Source organism: Acanthochromis polyacanthus, chromosome 22, assembly GCF_021347895.1.
Source record: "Acanthochromis polyacanthus isolate Apoly-LR-REF ecotype Palm Island chromosome 22, KAUST_Apoly_ChrSc, whole genome shotgun sequence".
NCBI lineage: Eukaryota > Metazoa > Chordata > Actinopteri > Pomacentridae > Acanthochromis > Acanthochromis polyacanthus.
In genome coordinates this window covers 16,271,258-16,298,546 of record NC_067134.1, presented here as the reverse complement: position 1 = coordinate 16,298,546, position 27,289 = coordinate 16,271,258, and the positions used below count along the sequence as shown (strand labels likewise).

At 42.5% G+C, this 27,289-nt stretch overlaps 1 protein-coding gene and 10 non-coding genes across 12 annotated transcripts in view; 1 reads left to right on the top strand and 10 right to left on the bottom strand.

Moving 5' to 3' along the window:
• Window positions 1-2,841: 2,841 nt before the first annotated feature.
• Window positions 2,842-2,912, bottom strand: trnag-gcc (transfer RNA glycine (anticodon GCC)). Its single transcript has one exon. It is a non-coding gene; the product is annotated as a tRNA-Gly (tRNA).
• A 2,193-nt stretch (window positions 2,913-5,105) lies between these two features.
• trnad-guc (transfer RNA aspartic acid (anticodon GUC)) lies at window positions 5,106-5,177 on the top strand. Its single transcript has one exon. It is a non-coding gene; the product is annotated as a tRNA-Asp (tRNA).
• A 638-nt stretch (window positions 5,178-5,815) lies between these two features.
• On the bottom strand, window positions 5,816-5,886 carry trnag-gcc (transfer RNA glycine (anticodon GCC)). The gene has a single exon. It is a non-coding gene; the product is annotated as a tRNA-Gly (tRNA).
• A 689-nt stretch (window positions 5,887-6,575) lies between these two features.
• On the bottom strand, window positions 6,576-6,648 carry trnaa-agc (transfer RNA alanine (anticodon AGC)). Its single transcript has one exon. It is a non-coding gene; the product is annotated as a tRNA-Ala (tRNA).
• A 102-nt stretch (window positions 6,649-6,750) lies between these two features.
• On the bottom strand, window positions 6,751-6,823 carry trnaa-agc (transfer RNA alanine (anticodon AGC)). The gene has a single exon. It is a non-coding gene; the product is annotated as a tRNA-Ala (tRNA).
• A 175-nt stretch (window positions 6,824-6,998) lies between these two features.
• Window positions 6,999-7,071, bottom strand: trnaa-agc (transfer RNA alanine (anticodon AGC)). The gene has a single exon. It is a non-coding gene; the product is annotated as a tRNA-Ala (tRNA).
• A 175-nt stretch (window positions 7,072-7,246) lies between these two features.
• trnaa-agc (transfer RNA alanine (anticodon AGC)) lies at window positions 7,247-7,319 on the bottom strand. The gene has a single exon. It is a non-coding gene; the product is annotated as a tRNA-Ala (tRNA).
• A 331-nt stretch (window positions 7,320-7,650) lies between these two features.
• Window positions 7,651-7,723, bottom strand: trnak-cuu (transfer RNA lysine (anticodon CUU)). Its single transcript has one exon. It is a non-coding gene; the product is annotated as a tRNA-Lys (tRNA).
• Window positions 7,724-8,021: 298 nt separating this feature from the next.
• trnam-cau (transfer RNA methionine (anticodon CAU)) lies at window positions 8,022-8,094 on the bottom strand. Its single transcript has one exon. It is a non-coding gene; the product is annotated as a tRNA-Met (tRNA).
• Window positions 8,095-8,835: 741 nt separating this feature from the next.
• Window positions 8,836-8,908, bottom strand: trnam-cau (transfer RNA methionine (anticodon CAU)). The gene has a single exon. It is a non-coding gene; the product is annotated as a tRNA-Met (tRNA).
• A 2,884-nt stretch (window positions 8,909-11,792) lies between these two features.
• LOC110962158 (N-chimaerin) overlaps window positions 11,793-27,289 on the bottom strand; it is a 29,196-nt gene continuing 13,699 nt past the window's right edge. Inside the window, exons 5-16 of one of the 2 annotated variants that reach the window (XM_022210067.2) lie at window positions 26,592-26,623; window positions 25,574-25,687; window positions 24,267-24,393; window positions 21,231-21,392; window positions 17,736-17,813; window positions 17,010-17,094; window positions 16,418-16,591; window positions 15,337-15,414; window positions 14,746-14,883; window positions 14,468-14,573; window positions 14,096-14,293; window positions 11,793-13,522 (exon numbers count right to left, since the gene is read on the bottom strand). In XM_022210067.2, coding sequence (XP_022065759.1) covers window positions 14,122-14,293; window positions 14,468-14,573; window positions 14,746-14,883; window positions 15,337-15,414; window positions 16,418-16,591; window positions 17,010-17,094; window positions 17,736-17,813; window positions 21,231-21,392; window positions 24,267-24,393; window positions 25,574-25,687; window positions 26,592-26,623 — 1,266 coding nt within the window. In that variant the 3' untranslated portion in view covers window positions 11,793-13,522; window positions 14,096-14,121. Of the gene's footprint in view, window positions 14,294-14,467; window positions 14,574-14,745; window positions 14,884-15,336; window positions 15,415-16,417; window positions 16,592-17,009; window positions 17,095-17,735; window positions 17,814-21,230; window positions 21,393-24,266; window positions 24,394-25,573; window positions 25,688-26,591; window positions 26,624-27,289 lie in introns of both variants that reach the window. The other variant, XM_051942359.1, reaches the window with a different exon arrangement.

The window sequence follows — 27,289 nt, the reverse complement described above, 5'->3', positions numbered from 1 at the left end:
GTGTTGATAACTGATGCAGCAAATTCCCTCCCCTCTTTATAGATGATTCTTCTAGTGATAAGAATTGATGTGACCTGGATAATTGAGAATCTACACACACACATATTGCTTTGAAACAATAAGCGTTTTCCTGCAATGTACCTTATTTTCCATCCATACCAGTCACATGATTGTTGTTTCTACATGTCCATACATGGCAAGCAAATATTCATCACAACACAATTCTGTGACACGCCACATTCAACGTTAAGGAGAAAAGGTTCAGATTCTTTACATTCTTTCATATGCTACATTTCCACATGATTGTGATCCAATGAGCTTCAGTAAAAGCAATGTATCTTCTATTTCAGATTCTTGAAGACATCCCACTGCTCATCCAAGTGGCTTCTTCAGTTCACTCTGCATGGGATGTATCTAGTCACCCTAAGTTCATGTGGCTAATGGCCCACTGATGATCCACAACTCATGTGCCTCAAAGGTGTGAATGGATATGAAACCAAGTGCCCCATCTGGCACTGATGATTGTGGAGCTGCTGGTTTACATAACATATTTATCTGTTTTTGTTGCATGTACTTACTGAGCAACTATGGACACTGGATAGTTTCCAGCACTGGGTAATGATTTTGAGTAGGGATGTGCGCAACGAGTCGTTTAATCGTTTAATCATTTAACCGCCTACTCATTTATTAAACATTTCGTATTTTACTAGTCGGTTAAACGCTAGTGTGCCCCCCCCCAACCGGGCGCCACCATGCAGCTCTATGCTCGGGCGTGAGCCGCACGCTATTCCCGTCTGGGCTACCTGGTTGATCCTGCCAGTAGCATATGCTTGTCTCATTTTTCAACCCCCGCTATCCCCCTCATCATTAGCGGTGTTTTGACCACTCCAGCTACACCCACCATGTCCCTTCCTGCCACCCCGAAGCAAACCATCGGCTCCAGTGTGTGCTGCTCGTGGACTGTCATGGCACACCGACCCGCTGCCGTTATGCACAGACGCAGTGGCACTTTCTGTCTCAGTGGACGACTGAACATCTTCATCAGAGGGTGAATATTCCTCTTCAGAATACGCCTTTTGGTCCGCTTAAAGCGGACTGGAGTCCGCAACACCAGAAAGTACGGTTCGTTTGGGGTGGTGTGAAAGCAGACCAGATGTTTTTCGTGCGGACTAAAGAACCGGACCGAGACCACCTTCGAGAGGTGGTCTCGGTCCGCTTCTATGTGAACTCCAGTTCGGTTCGCTCCTGGTGAGAACACAAACCTGTCTCCATTTGGACCGGCTTGATGGCGCAGCAGACTTTTTGGTCTACGGGAGCTTCCGTAGCCAAAAACGACTGTGTAATGTTCTCGTACCGAATGTGAGCTTCATGCTGGAACAACAGCAGTATTTGTGCTTGCTGCATAAAGCAATGATACGAATATATGGCAACAAGAACGAACAGGAGAGCATAGTTCATTGTTTACGAATAAACCTCGATCCATGGAATGTTTTCTTCCGGGATTTTTCCCTCTTCACATGCTCCGCCAATCAGCGTTCACCTACGGCATCTAAAACCTTTTTTTTTTGAACAGCGCCGCCAAACGACTGGGGGGAGATATAACATTCATCGTAGTTGGTTCAGCTGCGAAAACACTGGTGTGAATGTGAACCGAACCAGTTGAAATTAGCAACATTGTAACAACTTTTGGGTCCAAACGAACCACTCTAATGGACTAACAGGTGTGAAAGCACCATAAAATGTGCCGTCTTGCGCTCTGATACGCTCTGACGGCGAGTCTCGTCTCCTCGGTTTTCAAACTCTGTAAACTCCAAAATTTTGAATGAAAACACGCCCACAACTGACGCTCAGATTGAAGTTCCAGATGTCCGCCATCTCCTGGTGTACAGTACATGAGGCACACAAGGCAGTATATTTGACACTGTGGCTTGTTATGTTCAGCAATGTTGCTTGTCGCAATATTGCGACTTTGGCGCTTAAAGGGTTAAATTGCAAGTTTTCTGAACCGACTAGTCGCCAATAAAATTAGCGACTAGTCGGTTCGGAAATTAGTTGATATTCCCATCCCTAATGTTGAGGGCTCATTTCAAACAAGCCAGACACCGAGTTGAAATCAGCAGTCCACAGATAAGCAATCTAAAGTCCTGGGAAAGAACATACAGGTCACTGGTGCGGCAGGTAACTCGGTCTGTCCAATGAAAAGTCCAATCATGTTGTGACAACGTTTGTCCGCCCGTAGCTTAGCCGTTAGCTTTAGCAGTTAGCCAGGACCCACTTACATGTAATCTCAGTGGTTATCAACACATAAATACAACATCTGTGCATATGCTGTCCATAATTACACACAGCAAGCCAGGTAAAATAATAAGATTTACGAAGTAAATCTAACTAATGGGAAGTTGGACTACAAATAAGTTTTTAATCTTCAAAAATATGAACTGTAGGGCTCGTGGCACAATGGATAACGCGTCTGATTATGGCTCAGAATATTCTTGGTTCAACTCTTCTGTTTCTCAGTAACTCATCTAACCTTCATTGATGCAGTGAGGAACTTCTCATCTCTCAAACAACCATATCAGAAGATGTATGCTTAACAAACACAACAATAAAAAGTTCAGTTCTTCTCAAGGATAGTCACTTTCAGCCAAGAATTGTGTGATGAAGGCAATGCTGAAAATAAAAAAAAAAAAGGATGTGGTCGATTTTGTGGGCACCTGACAACTGCTTGACATGTGTATATTGAACATTTAAATGCCCACAACAGATACTTATTTATATTCAGTAAAGACTGAATTGAAAAGAATGTGTCCAACAAGAGAGACAAAAAACCTGGAGAGCAAATGCATTGGCCGGGAATCGAACCCGGGCCTCCCGCGTGGCAGGCGAGAATTCTACCACTGAACCACCAATGCTTAGAAAAGGTGTTTCTGAATAGGGCTCTCGATCGCACATCAAATGATGCTTTTCCTCAACATCCCACAGCATCTGCTTCAGTTCACGTAGTTTAGAACAGGGTAAATCAAGCATATGGCTAATTAAGACAAGACAGATCCCCCTTTTTGAAAATAGGGACCACTACCCTGGTCTGCCACTCCACAGGTACTGTACCTGATGCCCACGCAACATTGTATAGACGTGTCAACCAAGACAGTCCAACAATGTCCAGAGCCTTCAGCATCTCAGGGCGAATCTCGTCCACACCTGGCGCCTTGCCACCAAGGAGCTTCTTAACTACCTCGGCGACCTCTGCCACAGATATGGACGAAGATCCTGCAGAGTCTTCAGGCTCTGCCTCCTCCATAGAGGACGTGTTTACCGGGTTCAGGAGTTCCTCGAAGTGCTCTTTCCACCGCTCGATGATATCCCCAGTGCGGGTCAACAGTTCTCCACCCCAACACAGCCTGAGCGAAGCCCTGCCTTCCCTTTCTGAGGCGGCGAACGGTTTGCCAGAACTTTCCCCAGGTCGACCGAAAGTCCTTCTCCATGGCCTCCCCGAACTCCTCCCACACCCGAGTTTTAGCTTCCACAACTGCCACAGCTGCCGCCCTTTTGGCCAACCGGTACATGTCATCTGCTTCGGGAGACCCCGCAAGCCAACCAGGCTCGAAAAGCCTCCTTTTTCAGCCTGAAGGCCTCCCTCACCGCTGGTGTCCACCAGCGGGTCTTTGGATTGCGAACAAGCACCAGTGACCTTCAGACCACAGCTCCCAGCAGCTGCTTCTGCAATGGAGGCTTTGAACATGGACCACTCAGAATCCATGTCCCCAACCTCCCCCGGGATGCAGGAGAAACTCTTCTGGAGGTGGGAGTTAAAATCCCTATGGACAGGGTCCTCCGCCAGATGTTCCCAGTTCACCCGCACTACATGTTTGGGTTTACCAGGTCTGTCCAGCAGTCTTTCCCGCCATCGGATCCAACTCACCACCAGGTGGTGATCAGTTGACAGCTCTGTACCTCTCTTCACCCCAGTGTCCAAAACATACGGCCGCAGATCTGACGATACGACTATAAAGTCAATCATCGACCTTTGGCCATCCTGGAGAGGGGTTGGATTCTCTCCTACTCCGGAGTTGCCCAAAGTGAGAGGCGCCAGGCGGGTGTGGGGATACTCACAAGCCCCCAGCTGAGCGCCGCTTTGTTGGGAGTTCTCCCCAGAGAACGAGACGTTCGCCTCTCTGCGACTTTGTGTTGCAGAGGGGAAAACTCTGACTGTTGTCTGTGCTTATGCGCTGAACAGCAGTTCAGAGTATTCAGCCTTCTTGAAGTCTCTGGGTGGTGTCCTGGAAGGGGTACTGCCTGGGGATTCAATAGTTGTCCTGGGAGACTTCAACGCTCACATGAGCAATGATGGAGATGATGGAGATGAGGTGATTGGGAGGAACGGCCTGCCCGATCTTAACCCGAGCGGTGTTTTGTTATTGGACTTCTGTGCTAATCATAGATTGTCCACTATTTTGGTTCCAGAACCCTTGCTGTGCATGGAGGTGAGCCCAACTATATCTAGCCGGTATCGCTCCACCTCCCGCACCAGCTCAGGTTCCTTCCCCGCCAGTGAGATGATGTTCCACGTCCCCAGAGCTCGTCTACGTCACCAGGGTGCGGCATGCCCAGGCACCCGCTCCTGCCTACTGACTGATATGCATAGCACCCGACCCCGACTTCCTGCCCTGTAAGTGGTGGGCCTACTGGGCGGTGGCCCCGTGTTTCTTCTTCGGGCTGTGCCCGACCGAGCCCCACGAGCTCCCCCTCCCAGGCCTGGCTCCAGGGTAAATGTACACTATTTTTCAGTCTTTTTCAACTTTTGGTGGTTTACCCCTTATCTTTGTCCCATTTCATGCTATTCATTGCACTTGAAGTACATGAATTTAAAAAAAAAAAAAAAGAGGAAACAGTTGGGGCATTCAAAAACTTTTGACCAGTAGTGTACATGCAGGACTAGTCAGCCAGAAAACCAGGGACAAAGGCTACATTGGCTTGCAAGAGGCAAAAGACGCCTACCTTTTTACTGATAGTGTAGTTCTCTGCAGACCAGAAGCATTCAGCTCTGGCAGAACAGGGTTGTAATTCTAGTTGTAAAAAGGGAGGGCTGAAACTACACAGACATCTCCTCGTTAGTATAGTGGTAAGTATCCCCGCCTGTCACGCGGGAGACCGGGGTTCGATTCCCCGACGGGGAGTGCACATGCTTTTGTTTTCACATAAACAACAAACACCACTTCATACGACAAACTCCATAGCATTTTAAAATCCAATACAATTCTTTAGTACACCCTTTCTTTTACTTGATGGACACTTGTTCAGTCACACATTTTAAAAACAGCATGCACACCACTAAATCAACCATAACTTCTCTTTTTTTTTTACATACAACCTAAGACAGGAAACAGACCGTTTTATCAGAAGGCACATGCTTGGCAAGCCAATATATCTTACTAAACACATGCACCGTGTGAGGCTCCAACTCACAATCTTCAGATTATGAGACTGATGCACTGCCTACTGTGCCAACGAGGATTAAAAATTCACACAATTGATGGTCAAAATCGCAAATTTTGCCTTAAAAACAAAAATTGACTAATACTATTTACAATCTTCAAAATGCTTACACAAATCTTCTGACTTAAAAAAAGAGCCAAACCATACCCGTGTCTAACAGAAGAACTAGTGAATTATGCACTGTGTTTTAGCGTCTTTGCACCATGCTAAAACAGTACAAAGGGTATATATATATATTTAAGCATAGAGGAGTTTCAGACACAAGGTCAATGCAGGAGTTTAATGTTAACATTTTATAAATTAAAGTGAAAAAGAACGCTGCATTGGCCGGGAATCGAACCCGGGCCTCCCGCGTGGCAGGCGAGAATTCTACCACTGAACCACCAATGCTCACATGAGAGGAATGGTGGTCGAGTTTAAAAAAAACTGAGCCTCCCAGTTATACAATGTGCAAGAACATACATTTTACATGCAATACAAAGCAGCAAGAAATAATGTCGCCGCAAGGGGACACAAACCAGTCTTACTGTGCCGGTCCCAAGCCCAGATAAATACAGAGGGGTGTGTCAGGAAGGGCATCCGACGCAAAACTTTGTAATCCTATTTGTGTACATACATGAATAAAAGTAAATTAACTGACATGAAATCCATATCATAAACTCAGAGTGACAGTATACTTTGACACCTGAGTTCTTTAACATCAGGTATCTAGAATTACAAACACAGACACATTATGTGTTATTATACAAGCAACAAGTAGATTGTTGACTGACACTGCTGGTACATTAATATGCAACTTTATTTCTGTAAATAACACACCTAAAGTAAGACAAGTAACTGACAATGCTGTAACCATCACGCATTCAAACATCGTGTGTCTCATTACCGTTTATGTTCTTGCAAAACAAAGACAAGCAGAGAGGAGAGAAGTCCTTTGTCACTTGATTGTCAGGTAATTGTCAGAGTAGCATCCTGTAGTAAATATTATAATTCACCTAAATTTCCTAGTATTTTATTAATGGTTTGTCTATGAGAAGGACGAAACAAAGTTGTTTTCCTGGTCAAAATGACATTTTGCCTGGAGGATGCGGGCATCGATCCCGCTACCTCTCGCATGCTAAGCGAGCGCTCTACCATTTGAGCTAATCCCCCACACTGGTTACACACCCAATGCTGCCGCTTAATAAAGAACTCCGGCTTCTGTTTCTGCAGACTTGAAGTAATGACGTTGTGAAGCCCTGAAAACTAAACATTTGGAGGATGCGGGCATCGATCCCGCTACCTCTCGCATGCTAAGCGAGCGCTCTACCATTTGAGCTAATCCCCCGCGCTGCTTATGCACCCGAGGCTGCCGCTTAAAAAGGAACTCCGGCTTCTGTTTCTGCCATTTGAGCTAATCCCCCGCGCTGGTTACACACCCGATGCTGCCACTTAAAGAACTCCGGCTTCTGTTTCTGCAGACTTGAAGTAATGACGTAGTGAAGCCCTAAAAACTAAACATTTGGAGGATGCGGGCATCGATCCCGCTACCTCTCGCATGCTAAGCGAGCGCTCTACCATTTGAGCTAATCCCCCGCGCTGCTTATGCACCCGAGGCTGCCGCTTATAAAGGAACTCCGGCTTCTGTTTCTGCCATTTGAGCTAATCCCCCGCGCTGGTTACACACCCAATGCTGCCACTTAAAGAACTCCGGCTTCTGTTTCTGCAGACTTGAAGTAATGACGTAGTGAAGCCCTAAAAACTAAACATTTGGAGGATGCGGGCATCGATCCCGCTACCTCTCGCATGCTAAGCGAGCGCTCTACCATTTGAGCTAATCCCCCGCACTCTTTATGCACCCGAGGCTGCCGCTTAAAAGGAACTCCGGCTTCTGTTTCTGCCATTTGAGCTAATCCCCCGCGCTCCTTATGCACCCGATGCTGCCGCTTAATAAGGAATTCCGGCTTCTGTTGCTTCAGAATTAAAGTAATGGCATAGCGAAACCCTAAAAACTAAGCATTTGGAGGATGCGGGCATCGATCCTGCTATCTCTCGCCCTTTGATGCACAATATGCGTCAAAAGTGATCCATTTTCAATGCAAAATGGGTATCTCATGGGTCATGAACAGTACAATTAGATTGCGCACAACTGAAATAAAAAGGACAAAAGACATACGCCCAACGTGGGGCTCGAACCCACGACCCTGAGATTAAGAGTCTCATGCTCTACCGACTGAGCTAGCCGGGCTTATTTCAACAACAAAAACCTTCCAATTTTATAATGTGACACAGCTGAGAACCTATATTGTTCATATTTGTTCTGTATGTGCTTGTAAAACACAATAAGCTCTTAGTTACTCAAAACAAACCAAATAAACATGACCTTAGCATTGACATCGTAGCATCAACGTGCTACTAGCAAATGCAACATTGCTGGCTTCAAGCATCAGGCTTGAACACAAAACCCATTTCTAAGAAAATATATTTTGGAAAAATCGGGAAAACGCAGAAAAATAGTTACTACAAACACGAATTATCAAAACACATGCCCCGTGTGAGGCTCGAACTCACGACCTTCAGATTATGAGACTGACGCGCTGCCTACTGCGCCAACGAGGCCTGAAACCCTATGTGACCGGAAGTGTTTTTACAGGCACTGCAACTGACTGCACTACACTACTTTCACAAGTGTCCATAATTACGTGCATTCCCATATCACCAAAACCACTTCAAAGAAAAAAAATCCCACCACAATTCGTGATGTTTGTACTGTAACTGATATTTAAAACAGACTCTGTTGCCTGTAGTTCCTGTCAATAACCAACAGGTGGCAGCAATGTACTATTCAACCCCACTGAATAGCCTGTTCTAATCTGAAATGCCACAATTCCTTATCTTCCATTACAATATAAACGTAGTAGTTGTAGATAACAATTACGTAACAGTTTATTCATCAGACAACACAGGAATTTGAACAGATTTCTATCAAATAAGGTAACATGGGCACATTGCCTTAAGTGTACACAGACTGATCATGCTTTTTGTTGTGCAAAGTCACCAGACAATGGCCCATTTTGAGCCAGGAACAACCCAGTACAAGGTGTGTCCACATCACAAACGGAAAAGTCTGCCTACACTATTAATAAACACTTTTTCAATCATGCTGCAATACCAAAGTCTTTACCAAACTCCATGTGTAGGTTTCTATGCAAAGCACGGTCAAAGTAAAGTGGCAAGATTGCATATGATCAGTTTTAACATAAATGAGATGTCCCGATGGAAGTGGGCCAGTTTCAAGAAATATGTGAACAAATAACTCCTAAAATATGTTGCAGAAAGGAGAAGAAGCAAAAAAAGATGTGCCCCGTGTGAGGCTCGAACTCACGACCTTCAGATTATGAGACTGACGCGCTGCCTACTGCGCCAACGAGGCCTTAAAAGCACAAATGGAAGGCAGCCTTATTAAACAAACTCCAAGAAACCATTCAGTTTTTCAATTTTACAAATGGCAAGAGCAGCAGTGGAACTTTATTTACAATGCTGTATGTCGCTTTACACACCAGCAAACACTGACACAACCCACAAAAGAATGACACAATTTAACAATGCTAGCTAGGAACTTTCCATCTATGCATAGCTTTTTCCTTTACTGATTAGTTACAGAAACACTACATAAAAATCCTCAAAAAAAAAAAGGTAGTCACTTTCTACCTTCCATACTGGTACTGCTTAGGGTCACTGGATAATAAAAAAGCAGAATCACAATTCAATAGAGTTTCGTAAGTTGCAATTGGAACACTGTTAAAACCTAACCCTGCAGTTGAAACACTATTAAAATTGCCTTTTTGACACGAAAAAATGGGCATTTTGGCTTGAATTGCAGTAAACAAAAGCAAATTCGGGCACTTTTTTCCTCCCATACCTTTACCCGAAACACCATTGGCAGCTGATATTATTTCTGCACCAGAGGGCAGCAGAACTCGTATAGCTAACATTGGATATGTCTAAGTCGGTTCTCATTCATCCAGGTCATGGTTAACCACACATTACAAAAAGTTAACAAATAAGTTAAATTAAAGTTTCAATAACAGGAGTTTTATTCACTTAGTTGTTCATTATGTTTAAATAGTACCATAATTATAGCAAACAGCTCCTCCCAAATGCACACTGTTAAAGTAAAAGTACAAATTCTGTGTATTTTTCTGGATAAAAAAGTAGTCCCTCAACATTTCAAGAGCTGAAAGCAATAAACTTAACCCAACTTTCACTACTTGTCCATTAACACAATGCTAAGTAGGCCATGAAAACCTCCTCCAAGTTTAACCTCCAAACAGCACACATTTTAAAGCAGTCGGCGGCATTTAGTGGTGAAAGACTCCCATTTCAGCCACTTTAACCGAATATAAACATCTAGTAGGTGTTCATAAACAGGTAATGGGTGACTTTAACTAGCTAGCCACACAGCAGGTCAACTGTTACCAATTATTACCCTTTTAACAGGTTAGCTTCTTATGCTAGTTAGCTTTTCAATGGCTCTTTTTGGAGGTGTGGTTTAATTTCACCAACACGTCACGTAGACACCCAGCAAAATCACAAAAGCAACACGGTTAATTACAAACGCTGCGTCTGTTTGTGTCAAAATAACTCACCTAATGAAACAACATTTTCCAAACGACCTGGCGCGCCCGAAAGTCCGCAGTCCCAACGTTAGCAGCTGGCAAAGTCCGCTGCTTTGCTTCCCGGTCGTCCTCACCGGAATTCGATGAAAAAAACACCAATTGTCGACGCAAACTGAAGCACGAATGTTTCCAAAAGTGTAAAAGTAAGCGGTAATAAGCGACTGTGTAAATCCGGCATTACCGTTCACGAAGTCACTCGCAGACACGGAGGCGCCTTCAATTAACCGTACAGCCAATGGAGGTGCCGTGATCACGTGAAGTGCACGTGAAGTGCACCCAACAAGACGTAACTCTAAAAAAAAAAAAAAAAACAGAATTGTATTCCAAACCGCACTGAATGCAAAAACGTACTCCCTCAACATTTCAAGAGCTGAAAGCAATAAACTTTATCCAACTTTCACTACATGTCCATAAACACGATGCTAAATAGGCCATGAAAACCTCTTCCAAGTTTAACCTCCAAACAGCACACAATTTAAAGCAGTCGGCGGCATTCAGCGGTGAAAGACTCCCATTTCAGCCACTTTAACCGAATATAAACATCTAGTAGGTGTTCATAAACAGGTAATGGGTGACTTTAACTAGCCAGCCACACAGCAGGTCAACTGTTACCAATTATTACCCTTTTAACAGGTTAGCTTCTTATGCTAGTTAGCTTTTCAACGGCTCTTTTTGGAGGTGTAGTTTAATTTCACCAACACGTCGCGTAGACACCCAGCAAAATCACAAAAGCAACACGGTTAATTACAAACGCTGCGTCTGTTTGTGTCAAAATAACTCACCTAATGAAGCAACATTTTCCAAACGACCTGGCGCGCCCGAAAGTCCGCAGTCCCAACGTTAGCAGCTGGCGAAGTCCGCTGCTTTGCTTCCCGGTCGTCCTCACCGGAATTCGATGAAAAAAACACCAATTGTCGAAGCAAACTGAAGCACAAATGTTTCCAAAAGTGTAAAAGTAAGCGGTAATAAGCGACTGTGTAAATCCGTCATTACCGTTCACGAAGTCACTTGCAGACACGGAGGCGCCTTCAATTAACCGTACAGCCAATGGAGGTGCCGTGATCACGTGAAGTGCACGTGAAGTGCACCCAACAACACGTTCCATTACAAACTGCACTAAATGCAAGTATGACATTTTGTGGGAGTTGTAGTTGATTTAGAGGATTAAGTTTTACATACATACTGCTGGATCATAAAATCTGAGTTGTTAGCAGAGGAAAGTGTGACAAAATTATAGCAAAAAGGTAAATATAAACTGATTAAAAGTACTTTAGAGAAGCTCAAAACAGACATTTTTCCATTGCAAACAATCTGGCTTGCAATTAGAATTTTACAGTTTTTTGGTTTTACACTTGTCTGACATGGTTCTGCTTTAATATAATCTATTTATTTTGTAGAATGCTTCACTCGCTAATCGTATTAATTGCACGACTTGTTGATTTTGCACCATCTTAGCTACTCATCAAATATTTCTCTATTCCATTAATTTGATGAAATAGTCTACAGTTTTGTTTTATTTTGTAGCTTTAGAAATAAAGCTTGATTGTGATTAAAGTGAAAATTCCTTTGTGAGGTTTTAAAGATGCTTTTAGTATATATTTATCTTTAATAAACAAAAATAAAGACCAACAACCAAAATGAATATTTAATAATTTAATTTCACCATGCATAAACCAAATAGAAAATATTTTACAGCAATGACAGTCATAAAAAAAATGACATTTCATGATGCTAAAAAAAACGCAGGTGTCACAGATCACTGAAGGCTCACAAGTTGTCATTGGGTTAGTCTGACAATAGTTAGTACATGGTTAAGTAAATAAAACAGCTAAGAACACATGAAAAACAAAGTTTGTTAGAAAATGATGTTAATAACATGTTACATCCATTTGATTGATATTTAATTGTAGCTCTGCTTTGAAAAATGGGCCTTGATGCCTGGTGGGTCGACACTACACAAGTTAATCAGTGACCCCCGACAAAAATGGGGGTAGAAATATGTAAAAAGTGGGGTTAGTGGGTTTTAGTTGAGGTGGGGGTACATGCAGAAGGAATTTGTTCTACACCTCCACCCCTTCAAATGGCACTAGTTTTAAAAAAATAAAGAAAAAACATGGCAAATACACTCCTTCATATTACAGACAATTATCAGCATCGTTGTACAATTAATACTGCTTTCATCACATCATCTGTATGGCATGTTGTTGCTCTAGCCTATATTAAGGTAAAATCTCATTTTCTGTTTGTACAAGGCAGAAGTAAAAGAGGAAAACAAGTCAAAAAGAACTAGAAATCAACCCACTTCTCTCCCATGTAAGCATTATTATTATTACCCTAGTTTCACAGTTCGATTAAATGGCATCGGCTGGATATGTTTTCGCCAACGGAAGTGACAGATGGGAAGCACCAGCGCCACCTGAATGACAAACACCGATGCAAAGTAATTAACATTATGAGTTTCTGTTTTATTGAGCTTCTTTGCTCTGATTTGTGGGATGGGATATTAAAATCCTGCGAATGATCTGGAGGACTGCTGGAATGATCCCACTCAGGCCAATAAAGCAGACAGGCCTTGAAATTATCAGCCTGCTTCATAACGCGCCTTAATTACAACACTGCTTCACACGGACGACAAACCAAAGCGACGTGAAGCACTGATTCACATATTCATGTTTCAAGTCACTTGCGCACCCTTCTTCTCTTCTTCACCTGCCGCTGGTGTGACGCATGACAGCTTCTGAAATGAAAAGCTGCCACACAAATACTGGCCATGCAGACAGTAGCAACATTTTAGCTTGTCGATGCAAATGTGTGGGGGGGGGGGAATATGTCGATTGAATTTAAATTTACATATGTTTGCATTTAAATGTGATTTGTCAGGGTTTTCTATTTCAGCCAAGACAGGCAGGTGAAGGAGTGAGAAGATTGGTTCAAAGATAGTGAGGAAATATGTTAATTCACAGCTCCGTCGGCTCCATAAAAGAGTGTAATTACACAGCAACCGAGCACTTTTTAAGCTAAAACGTAAAATACGACACAAAAAGGGCAGCTGGGAACTGTTTTATCCATGTAAGCATCTAAAAATGATTTAGCTGCTCATGTTAGATTGCTGTATAGTTACAACTGCTGGAGCAGAAGAGGGAGCTGTACAGTAAATAAAAACAGGAATTAAAACACAATAGGTCCAGATCACTTAAGCTGCATTTAGAGGAATGAGTACGCGCTGAGTTGACTTCTTCCATTCATTCATTCATTCATTCATCCAGCTGTCTGCTGTTGCGAAGCCAGTGCTGCTTCTTGGTTCTTGATTAAATGGACACCTTGACACCATGGAAAAGACGGCTAACAAAACCATTTATCACCAGAATCTGTGGAAAAAAAAAAAAAAAAAGTTGAGCGACATCTGGTGACACCTGCAACCCTTTCTGGTTTCAGTCACAAATGCTAAAAACCAGGCAGGTTATTTTAGTCTCCAAAGGAATAAAACATGTCAAGGAATTCATTTAAAGGTGAAGCAAACAGTGTTTCCCCTCCACAGACCAAGTAGTCTTGTTGCAATTCCACTTATTTCTCATCCCCATCTCCTTCAAGAAAGACAATAATACTTAATTTCTATCAAGTAAGGTTCAGTGCTCCAGAAATGTCATAGATATGGGATCTTCCAGTTTGTTGAATGCCTTAAGCTTTGCTAATGTATACATGGAAAACATAGGGAAACACTGCATCCTTCCACCACCTCCTTTTTCACTGTATCTTGGGAGATTTTTAAAAATTTCTTCCTTGCAATTAGTCCCTTCCTTCATTGCTCCATTTATCCACAAAACAGGCAGTGTTCTTTTTATCCTCTCTTTCATGTTTATCCTTCATGTTCTTGCCAGGAGTCTCTTTTTCCTTCCACCTTTTCGCAAGAGGACAAATCTGTCTGCCCGTTCTGTCCTCACCGGAGGATTTATTTCATCCCCTCCCCTCAGAACAGCACGTCTTCGTTGGTAATGAGCGTCTCCACCACCAGTCTCTGGTATCTGATGTCATTCAGCGCTGTCATGGCGTCCAGCTCGGGGGCCCTCATCAGCGTCGGGCCGAAGACGATGCCCAGGTTCTCGCTGGACATCAGGTTCTCCTTCTCGTACTGGGTCACTCTGAATGTGGAAAGCAGAAGAGTATTGCAGAGTGGTAAAGCAATCAAACAACTAAAAAAGAAAGGGGAACTACAGCGAGGCTTTCGGGTGTATCAGAAAATGGTTAAAAATGTCAGTCACTGTATCCCAGGTATCAGAGAATTGAGCCTTTTCCATTCAGTTGTGTGTTCATACCTCTTGAGGTGAGCCATGAGGTATCGCAGCGTCTCACAGTGAGCCGGCGGCAGCAGCTTCAAGGCCTCATGGAGGGACTCCAGACGTTTTTCTGGGTCTGTAATCTCTGCAACATGCATTTAAATATTAAACTGTGTTTCAGGAGCACTGATTATAAGTCATATTGCGCCAAAGCAACACGTGGTATTGATAAAGCATCTGTTCTCTCCCCTTGTAAGAAAAACGTGATGTAATAATGTAAAAGAGTGGATTAAAGCACATGAAGTTTTAAGACGTACTTCCAGTTTCTATGAAGCGAGGGTAGGCGTCATATGTGATGATTGGAATAGGCAGCTCTCTGAAGTAGAGTTTGAGGGCTCCGGTGATGATGTTGATGTCCTCGTAAGCATTGGAGGAAATATCGGCTTTTTCTCCATCTGTGGAGGAAATCAGTTGACAAGAGTCAGCCAGACTTATGCGAGTTGGAGGAGAAATCTGGTCTGGTACCGATCTCTGAAACACAAAAGCCGCTGTGAGGTTTGAAAGGCGTGTTGTTGTTCAAAATATCAGCAACTCTGCGACGTTTTTCGGAGACAGAAGCTGCAAGCAAAGAAAATGTCAAACTTCTGACTGTTCTTAAACTACTCATGTGTTAGTCTGTTTGATGGGGATGTTTCATCAAAATGATTGTGCGCAAAAACTGTTTGCTCTATTCAGATTCTGTTAAAAAAAAAAATCTGAACTTCTCAATGCAACTGAGAAGCTGGTAGTGACTCAGCTGAAGACAAGTATAGAAAAAGTATAAAATTATATCACAAGCAAGTTTTCAGTGGCATTTCATTGATCCAACGAGAGAAGTTATTTTAGGAACAACGGGGGGCGACACTCACCTCTGTCAAAGGCCAACTTAACATCTTCAATCAGCTCACTGAAGCCTGATATTCTGTACAATCCCTCTGACTGAAGACCTGGAGGCATGAAATCAGGGCATTAGTTTGACAGATTAAATAAGTATAAATGTTGGCTTGACATTTTTTATGCAATGAAGCCACAAATTCACTGTTGTCAGTTTCTAAAACGAGAATATTTGTGATTGTGTCTGTTTTCCCGTTACATATAATAAAATTATTTTCACCCTCGATTAATATGTTAACTATTTTCTGGATTAATTGACTAAGTGTTTGTTCTATAAAATGTCAGAAAATGGTGGAAAATGTCAATTAGTCGCTCCCAAAGTTTGAAATATTATCCTCAAATTAATTTTTTTGCCTCAAAAAACAAAAAAAATTATTAAGTCTGATGTCCCAGAGGAGCAAAGAAACCAGAAAACATTCACATTTCAAAAGCTGCAATCAGAAAATTCCAACTTTTTTCCTCCTAAAAAACTACTCAAACATATTAATTGCAGCTTTAACTGAGACAAAGTGATGTCTTTTCCTCTTGTCCCAGTGGAGCGGCTTCAGTAAATCAAGGACTTACAGAAACAGTTGTCCAGCTCACACAGACAAGACGCAGACAGAAGAGGTAGACGGTGAAGATTGATTAGATAAGAAAGACAGAATGAGCGGGGGAGGACTTCAGCTGGCTCTCCAGTCAAGTTCAATCACTTCAAGTCAGGTGCCTTTATTGATTTCACATATTAGTTTCACTCAGGTCTTGAATCAGAGTCGATAAAATACCGTCTGGCAGCTCCCCTGTGACCACTCAGAGCCTCTGGGAGAAAATGTCACCCTGTCACCCAACACACTCGCATAAATCCACATGTTGGATTCAATCTGCTGGAGTTTTTATTTTTTAATCACTGACAGTGTGGGCTGACAATCACACACCTTGAATACGCACACCAGCCTCGTGGGTGTTCTCTCTTTGACGTCTCTCTTGCAGCAAACAATACTTGAAAGCCTTTTTTTGTCAACCTTATATAATCACTGACTCACTCATGCTCATGTACACGCTCTCGTTCTCTCTCACCTCGAGCTTCGATTTCCTGAATGCACATGTCGACCACCATGGGTCTCTTGGTGTTGTGCGCTTTCACCAGCGTGGTCAGGTCGCAGCTGTACACCTTCTTGACGTGCCGAAGGTCCGGCTGGCAGTCGTTGGGTACGACTTTGGAGCACTGCTTGTGAACGTTCAACCCACAATCTGACAGATGCAAACACAGACTTGTTTGAAACTGACTCTTCTGTTGTTTTATTTACATAAATGACACAATAACAACACGGCACAATGTGATTTTTCTGACACTGAGCTGTAATGACTAGACAGGATGGTTGCATAAAAAAGTTGCGTTTAATCGTAGGAGTACCAGAGGCACAGTTCATCACCCACACACAGTCATCATCGCACTGACAGCCTGTTCTCTGGCAACAAACCGAATCTTTTAACATTTACAAGCGCGATGAAACGCCGCAGATGAGTCAACGGCAAAGTGACTAACTTTAGCCGGCTGTCCCAGATTTGAGTCACGGTTTAAGACAAGAGAGGAGGCGCGAGAAGAAAGCGAATCTTGAACAGCTCGGATGTACTGGAGGAAAATAAACAACTTGAAGACATGAATTACCTGCACATTTCACTCCCTGAGCGATGAGGCCCCACATGAAGTTGGCACAGTATTCACACCAGTGGGGGCCCCGGAATGTATGAACCTGGTTACAGAAACAGACAAAAGGGGTAATTTAACGTTAAAATGACTTTTTATGACATAAATGCATCATTAAATATTAAAGCGACAACAGATCTGCTCAGCCAGAATCATAAATGAACTCAGATATGCCAAATTGGTATATTTGACCAGCCATACAGTGAGAAGAAAAGATGAGAAAATTATTCACATATGTCCAGATTGGGTCAAGTAACACCTGAATCCCAGCAGTAATCTTTATTATAAACTGACAGCCTCTGAAAAAAGAATGACGGAGACACAATAGGAGTGCTGAAAGGGTACTTAGAGAAGAATTATAGTGAGAATCTGCTCATTTATTGCACAAATTGACTCTATAATGAAATGCTAATAACCTCCATCACATCACAGTGCTCTTTGTGTTTCTTTTGAGCTCAGGAAGCTGTGGCGCTGACCTTCTTGCTCTTCACTAATGGCTACTTGTAGTATTTAAATCGGCACTAAACAAAAGGCTGAAAACACTAAATGTAAGCGCAGCACTGTGCGTCTCCTAGTGTGCTCTCTGTGCCCTCTGAGGTGGATTTGAATAAGACCCTGCGAGCTGAATCAGCAGCACAAACAGCATCGGGGGGGGGGGGGGGGGGGGGGTGTGAAGGAGCGTCTCACCTTGAAGTTGTGGACCTTCTCGTACTTGGGCGCCAAGTCGCTCTCCCTCAGGGTGGCCCGCCGCACCAGCGACGTGAGCTGCGAAAGGGCAAAAGATCTGATTGGTTGCCAGAAGGTGGAAGCAGGGGAGGTGGGTTTGGGGGGAGCCCGGCTCAGAGGGGCTCCTGAGCCAGCGCCGGAGTCCGAGGCGCCGCCAGGGACCGGCAAGGAGGGGATGGAGCCAGCGCTGACATTCAAACCGAGAGCGGCGGTAAACAAAGAGCCCTTCTGACTTTTTTGCTTCTCTGCTCTCCTGCGAGGCTTTTTACCTCTTTTCACGACGTAAGATTCCCGGCTCGGCATTGTGGAAGCTCGAACTGCTGCGAGGGTTTGACTCAAACAAAAAAAACTGATGTTAAACCAAAATCTAAATCGCACTAATAAACAAACCGAACCACTCAAACTGATGAGAAGCACTCTGACGGAAAATAGCACAGCAACTACATTTCAAAGCTCCATCTGACAACAACATCCCAAACCGAGGAGGCAGCACAGGACCAATCCAATACCACAAAGATCAGCCAATCAGATTAACGCTGCATGCTGATGGGGCTGCGTGGTGCAATTCCAGTTCATAACAACAAAACAAAAGCCAGAAAGCCAAGATTAAATCTGCCCCCAGATGGACAACTTAAATGAAAACAACTCAATAAATCTTCACTGCTCGGATGAGTTTTGTAAAATCCTCCAGACCGCGCTGACGACACCGAATCCCAGCGTTTCTGTCTCGTGTAGGTGAGCGCTTCAGCCCACATGGCTCAGTGCGTGTTAATCCTCTTTCCCCATCATCCACACACTCGGCAGGCAGCAGCGGAGGAGGAGGGAGGGATGGAAGGATGGAGGCGGAGAGAGCCGGCAGAGGAGGAGGAGGAGGAGGAGGAGGGGGAAGCAACGGCGCAGTAATGGATGAATTTAACAGGTCACAATGAGAGGAGAAGCAGCCAATCGGGGCGCAGCAACTCCTGTTGTTTGTCACCAATTCTGCCACCTCAATTATCCCAGGAGAGGAGGAAGAATGAGCCGAGAAACAAGCCGTTATTTTGCTCGTTCGTTCACACTTTCTGTCCCCTTTTGTTCACCTCCTTTTCTTTTGTCATTTCACCTGCAGTATCTGTCCGTTTTTCATCTGATGCAACCACTTTATGTGCTTAAAACTGACAACAACTGTGTCCTTGGACGGCTCTGAAAATCAACCATTATCTCAGATCATGCAAGTAACATTACATAAGAGACGTTCAAGGCTATGTTTTTACTTAAGAAGAGCACTTTGGAAGAAGTTGGCTCTTCTGGTGGGTGGATGGATGAATGTTTGGTTGTCTTTGACTCATTTTTAAGCAAAGGTGCAGAAAATCCTTCCATAGACATCAAGCTTTGGTCCTGTTTGGATATTTTGCACAAAATGAAGGCGTTAAAAAATGACTTCACTAATCGCAGCTCATTTAGATGGTGGATATTTTATGACGGCTTACATTTCACTCAACAAAAGAGCATTTTGATGACAGACAGACAGAAAGAAAGATGAATAAACAACATAATGCTGCTGAATCAAACTTTGCATTATTTTTTTCTGTCGGATCAAAGGTGAATTTAAATTCTGGTTCCTGCAATCTCCGTTCTCGTCGCCATCCAACGAATTCAATCCCACAAGAAGGCCTTAAAAATTCATTTTTAAAAAGTAATCTCCAGAACCGTGCGGTTATCGCCCTCGCAGGGGCCGTAAAACTGCATTTAACCCCTAATAAAAGGAGATTAGCTGCACGAACACATGAAATATGAATTTCTGGTGTGTTTGTGTTCCCTACTGAGAGCGACCAATGGTCTCAATGTCACAGACGAAATGCTTTGTCTGCAAACCCACCCGATTGGGAAAGCACACACGTATACATGGCCACAAACACACACAGACAGTGATGTATGAGGTGCAGCGTTGGTGGTCATGCACTGCGGGTCATACAAGGCCTCGGGAGACTGGTGTAGCAGCTAAACACACACATGCACACACTACTACTTTGCACCCGATTGTTGTTGTGTAAAAACTGGACTTGTGTTCATGAGTCGGAGGGTTCTGCAGCTTCATTTCCATGCACCCACCTGCACAAACACGCAGCTGCAGAACTCAGAGTTACATTTAACCAGTGATTAGCATCCAAGTTAGCTCCTGCGTCATAAGAAAACCTCACATCGCCCAACTTTAAGTCACATTCTTGCTCCTAAAAGCCTCACCGATAAGATAAAAAAAAAAGTTTCCAGGGTAGAAAACTCTAATCACTTCGCAGCTGAATGAAAATTAATGAGCCGACAGCAAACTCGATGCCTGAATACTTAGTAGGTGGCGTTTGGGAGATAGCAGGTTTCTGCAGGCAAACCGCTGTTATGTAATTTTACTGCAGAGCCCTTGGCTGGAGGCCATCTATCCTCTGCATCCGTCCTCCTCCTCCTTCTTCTTCACCTTCTTCTTTCACAATGTTCCTCATCCTTCCATCCGACTGCTGCATACACAGCAACTTCTCTCACCTTTGTCCTTATTTGAATTCTTTACAGAGTTTCGTAACACTTCATCTTCCAAATACAGCCTTTACAATCCCTCATTTTTAGATTCTATACAGTTCTTATTTGTATTTTATAGTTCTTATTACATTCTAGAAATACTGTGACGCTAACATCTTATGCATTGTGACTTACATAACTTTTATTTCATCCAGTTTAATTTAGTGACTTTAAGAAATGTTTTCCTACAAGTTATTTTGCCTGCAGCACAAATCCACTCACTTCTGGTCTCAGCTGAACTCAGAAATTTATGACAATTCCTACTTAAGTTTCCTGGATTTGCAAGAAGCATGTAAAGTAAATATTGCATCCTAAAACACAGGACTCACCTCGGAGATATTTAACACTTTCTACTGTCAATCTCTACACTTGAACAGTTTGTATTTTGACATTAAAATGTTTTATCACTCCAAGTCAATGGTCCTCCTCTAAAGGCTTTCAACAGATTTGATGAACTTGTTTTATAATTTTAAGAGATAATTGTAGACTAGAGGGAATATTATTCAGTTTGCAGCCAATATTCATTGCCAACAGCTCAATTTCTAATTCAAACTAACCCTCCAAAACCCCCTGTTGCCTTTAAGTCAGTTTGCCAGAAACATATATTAATTGGAGGAGGCTTTTGGCCTGAGTGCCAACACAGAGTCCAATTTAAACATCCATACTTCTTCTAGGGAGTGATGAAAAATATTGACTGGTATTCACTCTGACTGCTGCTAAGGCTTTATGATCATACAGCTTCTAAAAGGCATCCCTTGCTGATAACTCATCTTTATAATGAGAGACTCATTAAAATATAATGAGAAAGAAATTGTGAGATTGATATTTTCAGGTCTGTTCAGCAGTATCCTATCCTGTCATGTCATGAATGCTTAGCGTGTGTTGTTACATGGACACGTCTGTCCTCACCCTCTCCTCAGTGTTGCAGTCATCTTTAGCCGGAGCAGGTCCATCGGGCGCCTCAGGACTATGTGGCAGGTGTTTCTTCAGGGTAGGCTCCTGGTTCAGGGTGGTGTAGCCCACGTGTTCGTAGATGGGGTTTATGGTCATCTTAGCAATGTACTCCGCTGCCTGACGCAAGAAAGAGTCTCTGTAAAAACACTAGCTGAAGAGTTTTTCAATAAACCCTGTAATGTCTGTGTAGGTTCTCATTCATCCAGGTCATGGTTATCCAAAGTTGTTTAAATCAATCCTCTGGACTTTAAGAAAGTTCCTTGAAGACGTTTCACCTCTCATCCAAGAGGCTTCTTCAGTTCTGGTGATGGTTGGTGTTGCCTCAGCTTTTCAACCTCTGTGAGGTGTGCCCAGGGCTATTATTCCAACGACTGATACCGAAACTCACAACGACCATCGTTGAGTGGTCATTTAAAAGCTGAGGCAACACCGACCACCACCAGAACTGGAGAAGCCTCGTGGATGAGAGGTGAAACGTCTTCAAGGAACTTTCTTAAAGTCCAGTGGACTGATTTAAACTACTTTGGAAAACCATCGAATCTCCAGTGGTTTCTGGTCCTGTCATATTTTTCTTCACTGTGGTTCATTTTTCACTGCAATGTAAAGTCCTGCACCTCTAACAGAACAACCATGACTAGACAGTAAAAAGAACTAAAAAGTGCCTTCTGTGCAGTATGACATGATTTTCACTGCCATAAATTATATGAAAAGATATTAATTTCTATATTTATTCATTTTACAAAAATAGAAAAAAACTAATCAACTTTTTTACAAGTGCCCACAGGTGCTAACAATAACATAAAAATGGTATCTCTGCTTAGTATAAATACTAACATTACTCTTTTTTCCATACTTGCCTCCAATCCACCCTGTATAAATTCTTCTCATACTCTGTTTTATTGTAAATATCACCAATATAGCACTTTTACTTCAACCAGCATTTTTGGCACCATATTTCTATTTCTTTGACCAGCATGTTTGCATGTTAATTGACACATCGCTGCATCTTGTATTCTAAAGTAAACTGGCCCTCTTCACATGTCCGCAGGCTCAAACATTGGTATGTCTTGATTTAAAAGGCTATTCTTGAGATGATCCCATCTTATTTATCAATTCTTTTAATCAGGAATAATAGGGCCTACAGCCTCCGCTTGCAGGACTTTCTGCATTTCACTGTTCCAAAGGTTAGACTGGAAATAGGGAAGAATGCTTTTAGCTTTGCTGCTCCAACTACATGGAACATTTTGCCGTCAGAGCTCAAACTCCAAAGTCTGCTATCTTTGAATGCATTTAAGGCTATGATCAATCTAATCATAGCCAGGCTTCTGGTGTGCAAATGTTTTAATTGAGAGCAAATGTTTTATTTTAACTATTCTTGTAAAATTAATTATTTGCATATTTATGTCTACGTTTAAATGTGATTGTGTGTTAAAAATGTTGTTTTTAACCAGGCGTGAACTAACCGTGACGTCACCCGTTGGTTTCAACGCCGAGAAAATGAAGCCCGGATTTTACTACTTCCTGGTCGCCATTTTGGATTTTTTGGAGCCAGTGACGTAAAAAGCGTCATCAAACAGGCTGGACCGGAGAGCAACTAGGGGCAGGACCAGTCTATGGGCGGGCCAGACTGAGAGCTGAAGACTCTCTTATCCCGCCCACATTTTACTGCAGAGGCTTCTGTTGCTGCTTTCGGAATTCAGCCTACGCTAACAACGTTAGCTTCCACAAATTGAGGTAAACTTTATCACTAGTTGTCAAAGGAACTTACTGAAGTTTACTGTTGAAATAATCTAAACGTGGATGAAAGCCAAGTTCCACGGAATAAGCCTGCTGAAAGCCTTGCCCTAAAGGATCTGTCAATCATTCCAGACAAGACTGTCTATCAAGTATAGCCACACCCCCTGGCTCAGCCAACTTTAACGATTTATTTAAAATTCAGTATTGATTTATTTTAAGATCGGCCACCTGATCTCTCATTTTGACCATGAAAACTAACGGCAAAAAAATCCTGAGCTGTAGAAAATCAGTCTATCAAATTTTATTTTTTCTGGTGATGAATTGGGATCTATGGAGCAAAAGCTTTTTGGAGCCAACCCTAGCGGACGGCGTGATATTGCAAGTTTTTGACACTTCCGGGTGGGCTTCATTTTTGGAGCCAGATGCTACGTCCATCTTTATATACAGTCTATGTTTTTAACTGGATGTGGTGCCACGCTCAGCCAGGTCTCTCTTGTATAAGACATCTTGGATCTCAATGTGACAAACCTGGTGAAACAAAGGTAACACTAATGATAATAATAATAATAAATTCCACATTCTTTTGCCAGTCATCTATCTAAGCATCCATCCATCCATACACAGCCGGCAGTTCAACCGAGGACTCTCCGATTCATGGTCAGGTGACTGCTGGTCACAGCTAAATCACTAATGACTTCTCATTTGCACCAGGGCACACAAAATTGGACTTTTTTTTTTCTTTTTCTGCAGAATCTAGTTAATGCGTTTTTTCCCAAAAGACACACATAATTAAAATGGATTGACTCTTCCTGTTTTTACAGTCTAATAAACAGTGTAACTTTGGCTATTTTAAAAATATAATATGCCTGACAAGCCCTCTATTGGGTTTTAGAGATCAAAGGGTTGAAACACTAATGGGTTCAGATCATTTATAACGGTTGCAGTGTTTCTGTGTCCTCAGACAATTATTTTTTTCTGCCTATGAAACCACATTTGACCCAGTTGGCCCTTGATTAAAACTTGCAATAGGGTCACTGAATGTCGACCCAGCTCAGTGCCACCAGTTTATTCGTGTCAGGGAATTTCTTGAGACAAATAATGTAAAAAACTTCTATTAGATTCATGGGACCTTGAAAAATCATGGAGCTCAACTGACATGGAGAGATTACACGCTGTAAGTCCTGATTGGTGAGTTCAAGGTCATGTGTTTGTTATTAGCAGGGGAAAGAAGGTCATATCGATGCCGACACACACCTTCGTCTCAATGTAGAGTGTGATGAGGCCGTCTGTGACCAGGTCGTGGATGGACTCAAACCTCTTCTCTCCAACAAAGTGCTTCCCGTCATGGTAGAGGCGGAAGTTTCTCGTCTGATTCCCAAACCTGGGAAAAATACACAGAAATGGGCAAAATCAGTTGTTTTCTAAATCAGCTTTATATTTTATTAGCACTGACAAGCAGAGAAAGAGGGACTGTGCAGTCTGCAATATGTTACAATGCTACTGTTAAAATATTAGTTACACTTAATTTTTTACATATTAGGGAGCTCAAAAGCAAAAACCAACAAATGCATTCAAAAAAGAGCCTAGATCATTGCTAAAATGTACTTCTATGTTCGATTACTTTCTTTTTTCCACTTTTTCTGACCGCAAAAATGGTGCCAACTTAAAACAAAGTCAGAAAGAAATGGCACAAACTGAGAGACAGAACTGTGATGGACAGACACTGAACTGGGCCAACACATTATCTGCTCCTCAGTGGATCACAATGAAACCACCGCAAGATAAAACAGCACCATTAGATCATTAACCCAAAATCCAACCTTTCCTTTTCCACCACCCAGACTGGGACTCTAGTTTATGAAGGGGTATTTATGGAAGGTAATTAGAACCACGGGGAGAGGAGAGGCAGTGGAAGGGAGGGAAAGCTGTGCAGGTGGAAGAATGACACAGCTATGAATAGACCCAACTGACCCAAAACCAAATTCAAATTAAGCCGTGCACCCATTTTCAAAGTGTGACACCTACTCAGAGAAAATGCTCACATCAAAATCAAACTGACAGTAAAATAAATAAATGTGGGCAGCAGGGTGGTACTGAGGAAACTGAAGTGAACCTGAAGCAACAGTCCTTCGAAACAAAGTGTAAACATTCATCCCCCCTGACTCTTTCCCATCTCCTCACGAGGAACGGCTTGTCGAGAGGAACCACGTGAGTTCAGAGATGAGCTTCTCTGAGCTGCTTACAGTTTGACTGCTGCCTTTACTGGAGAGATAAACCTTCACACCTCACAGCACCTTAACACACAGCAGCACAAACTCTCTTTTCATTATTCTGTCGCTCACATGCAAGACAGAGCTGAAGGTCAGGCAGCAGATCCCAGAAGAGCTAAAGTATCCAAGAATGCTAGCAGCTTCCCACAAAGACTTTCCATTAATTGCATTATTTATTCTTATTTAGATCCATTGAGCTTGATATTCCAGACTATTTGGAACTCATTTTCTACTTGTAGTGGTTAATTAAATGCACTGATCTCTCCTTTAATTGGCCAAAAACGACCGTACCGTAGAGCCAGAGTGTATGTGCCCGGCTGTCTCTGGCTCTCTCTGATGAGGTAGCTGCCTTCGGCCTGACTCAGTAACTGGTCGGCATCTTCTCGTGAGATCATCCCGTGGTACCTGGACATAAAAGAAGCAACATAACAATCACAAAAAAACAATTAACCCTCAGTGCCTGAAAGATTTAGATCTTTCTACCAACTTTCAGAAACCTAAAATGCACCAGCAGCTACAAAAAGTGTGTTATATTTTAAAAATAGCCAAAATCGCACTACGTATCACAACGAGAAACTGTAAAAACAGGAAGAATCGTCGGATTTGAAACGTGTGACTTCCAGTTTAGTTAGAAAAAATTTCCTCAAAACCATTTTATTCTACTTGCCTCCTTCAAAAATGTACTTAAATTGCTTAAAAACGTAAATAAGTCAGTGCAGCCATGAAGCCATGAGTGACAACCGTTCAGGGGCTTTCACGGAGTAAAGACGAGAGAAATAAGAAAAGAAATTAAAAATGTCTAATAAAATATCAGCGGCATGTCGAGCCAGTTTTGCAGTCTAATTCATTGTGAAACAAATAGCCTAATAATCTAAACTTCATTCTGTTTTATGTATGGCACTATGACATCATCAAACTGTCAACTTTGTCAAAAGACATTTCTTAGTTCTCTCCTTCTTCGTGGTTGCTCTGTTTGCTTAGAGCTGCAGGATTTTAGACTGAAGTGAAACATGAGGCCACAGTGAGTGAAAACTGACATTCACTCTGCTATTTATACTCACTGTTACTTATAACGTATATTTGTAAATAGACTGTTTTGCACTATTTCTTAAGATTTTCTTGCACTAAAAAAGGAGAAGCTTTCCAATTCCGTTATACACTATATAATGACGAGAAAGCATATTCTTTTCTATCCTATAAATAAATAAACTGCTTGGGGTTCAGAGGGTTAAATATAAAAGTCGCCGTTTTGAATGTTTTGAAGCAACATGTCTCAAACGAACCATTAACGCACAGAAGGCCAACTTACTCTCTGCCGTAGTATTTAGGTCGGTTGTCCACCTGCAGGGGGAAGGAAAACAGATTGTGTCAAAACATTAACATCAAACCAGGCAGAAGGACGGCACCGATTCTTAGCGATGTGCAAAGAGGCATTAAAAAGACCCGTTCATTAAATTGTTCAGTGTGCGACTGGAGAACTGACAGAAATAAGGCCTAAAGGTACATTATAATATAAAATCTATCTTAACCTTCGTGTCGACCTGCGGGTCAAATTGATGTTTGATATTTTAAGAGTTTCCTCGCTAAATATTAAAGGTGAACGCTAGTTTTAATAGATTTTTAACTTATCTACAGTTTGGCTTTACTCTTGACCCTGCTGGGCCCGATTGTGCTAGTTTTATTACTTTATTATGTCTGAAGAATGTGATTTGTAAGAAGGTATCTCTGTTGCACTACACTGCGTCCTTTGTAACTGCATTTTGTGGAAAAAAAAAGCCTGAGCAGCCAACAGTACTCCACCAAGGCTGCTCAGTCGTATTATTTCCAAAGGATAAGTCCCGATAAGTTCACATCGGTCGCTCTGTAGTAGGATCGCAATCATGTGAATGTCAGCAGGAAACTGACGTAGTGCTCTCTTGTTGTCATAGTTACAGTGCCTCTGTGCTGTTATCAATCATACAGAAATGGTGGATTGAGATTATAGTCTACATCACGACCAAAATCTAA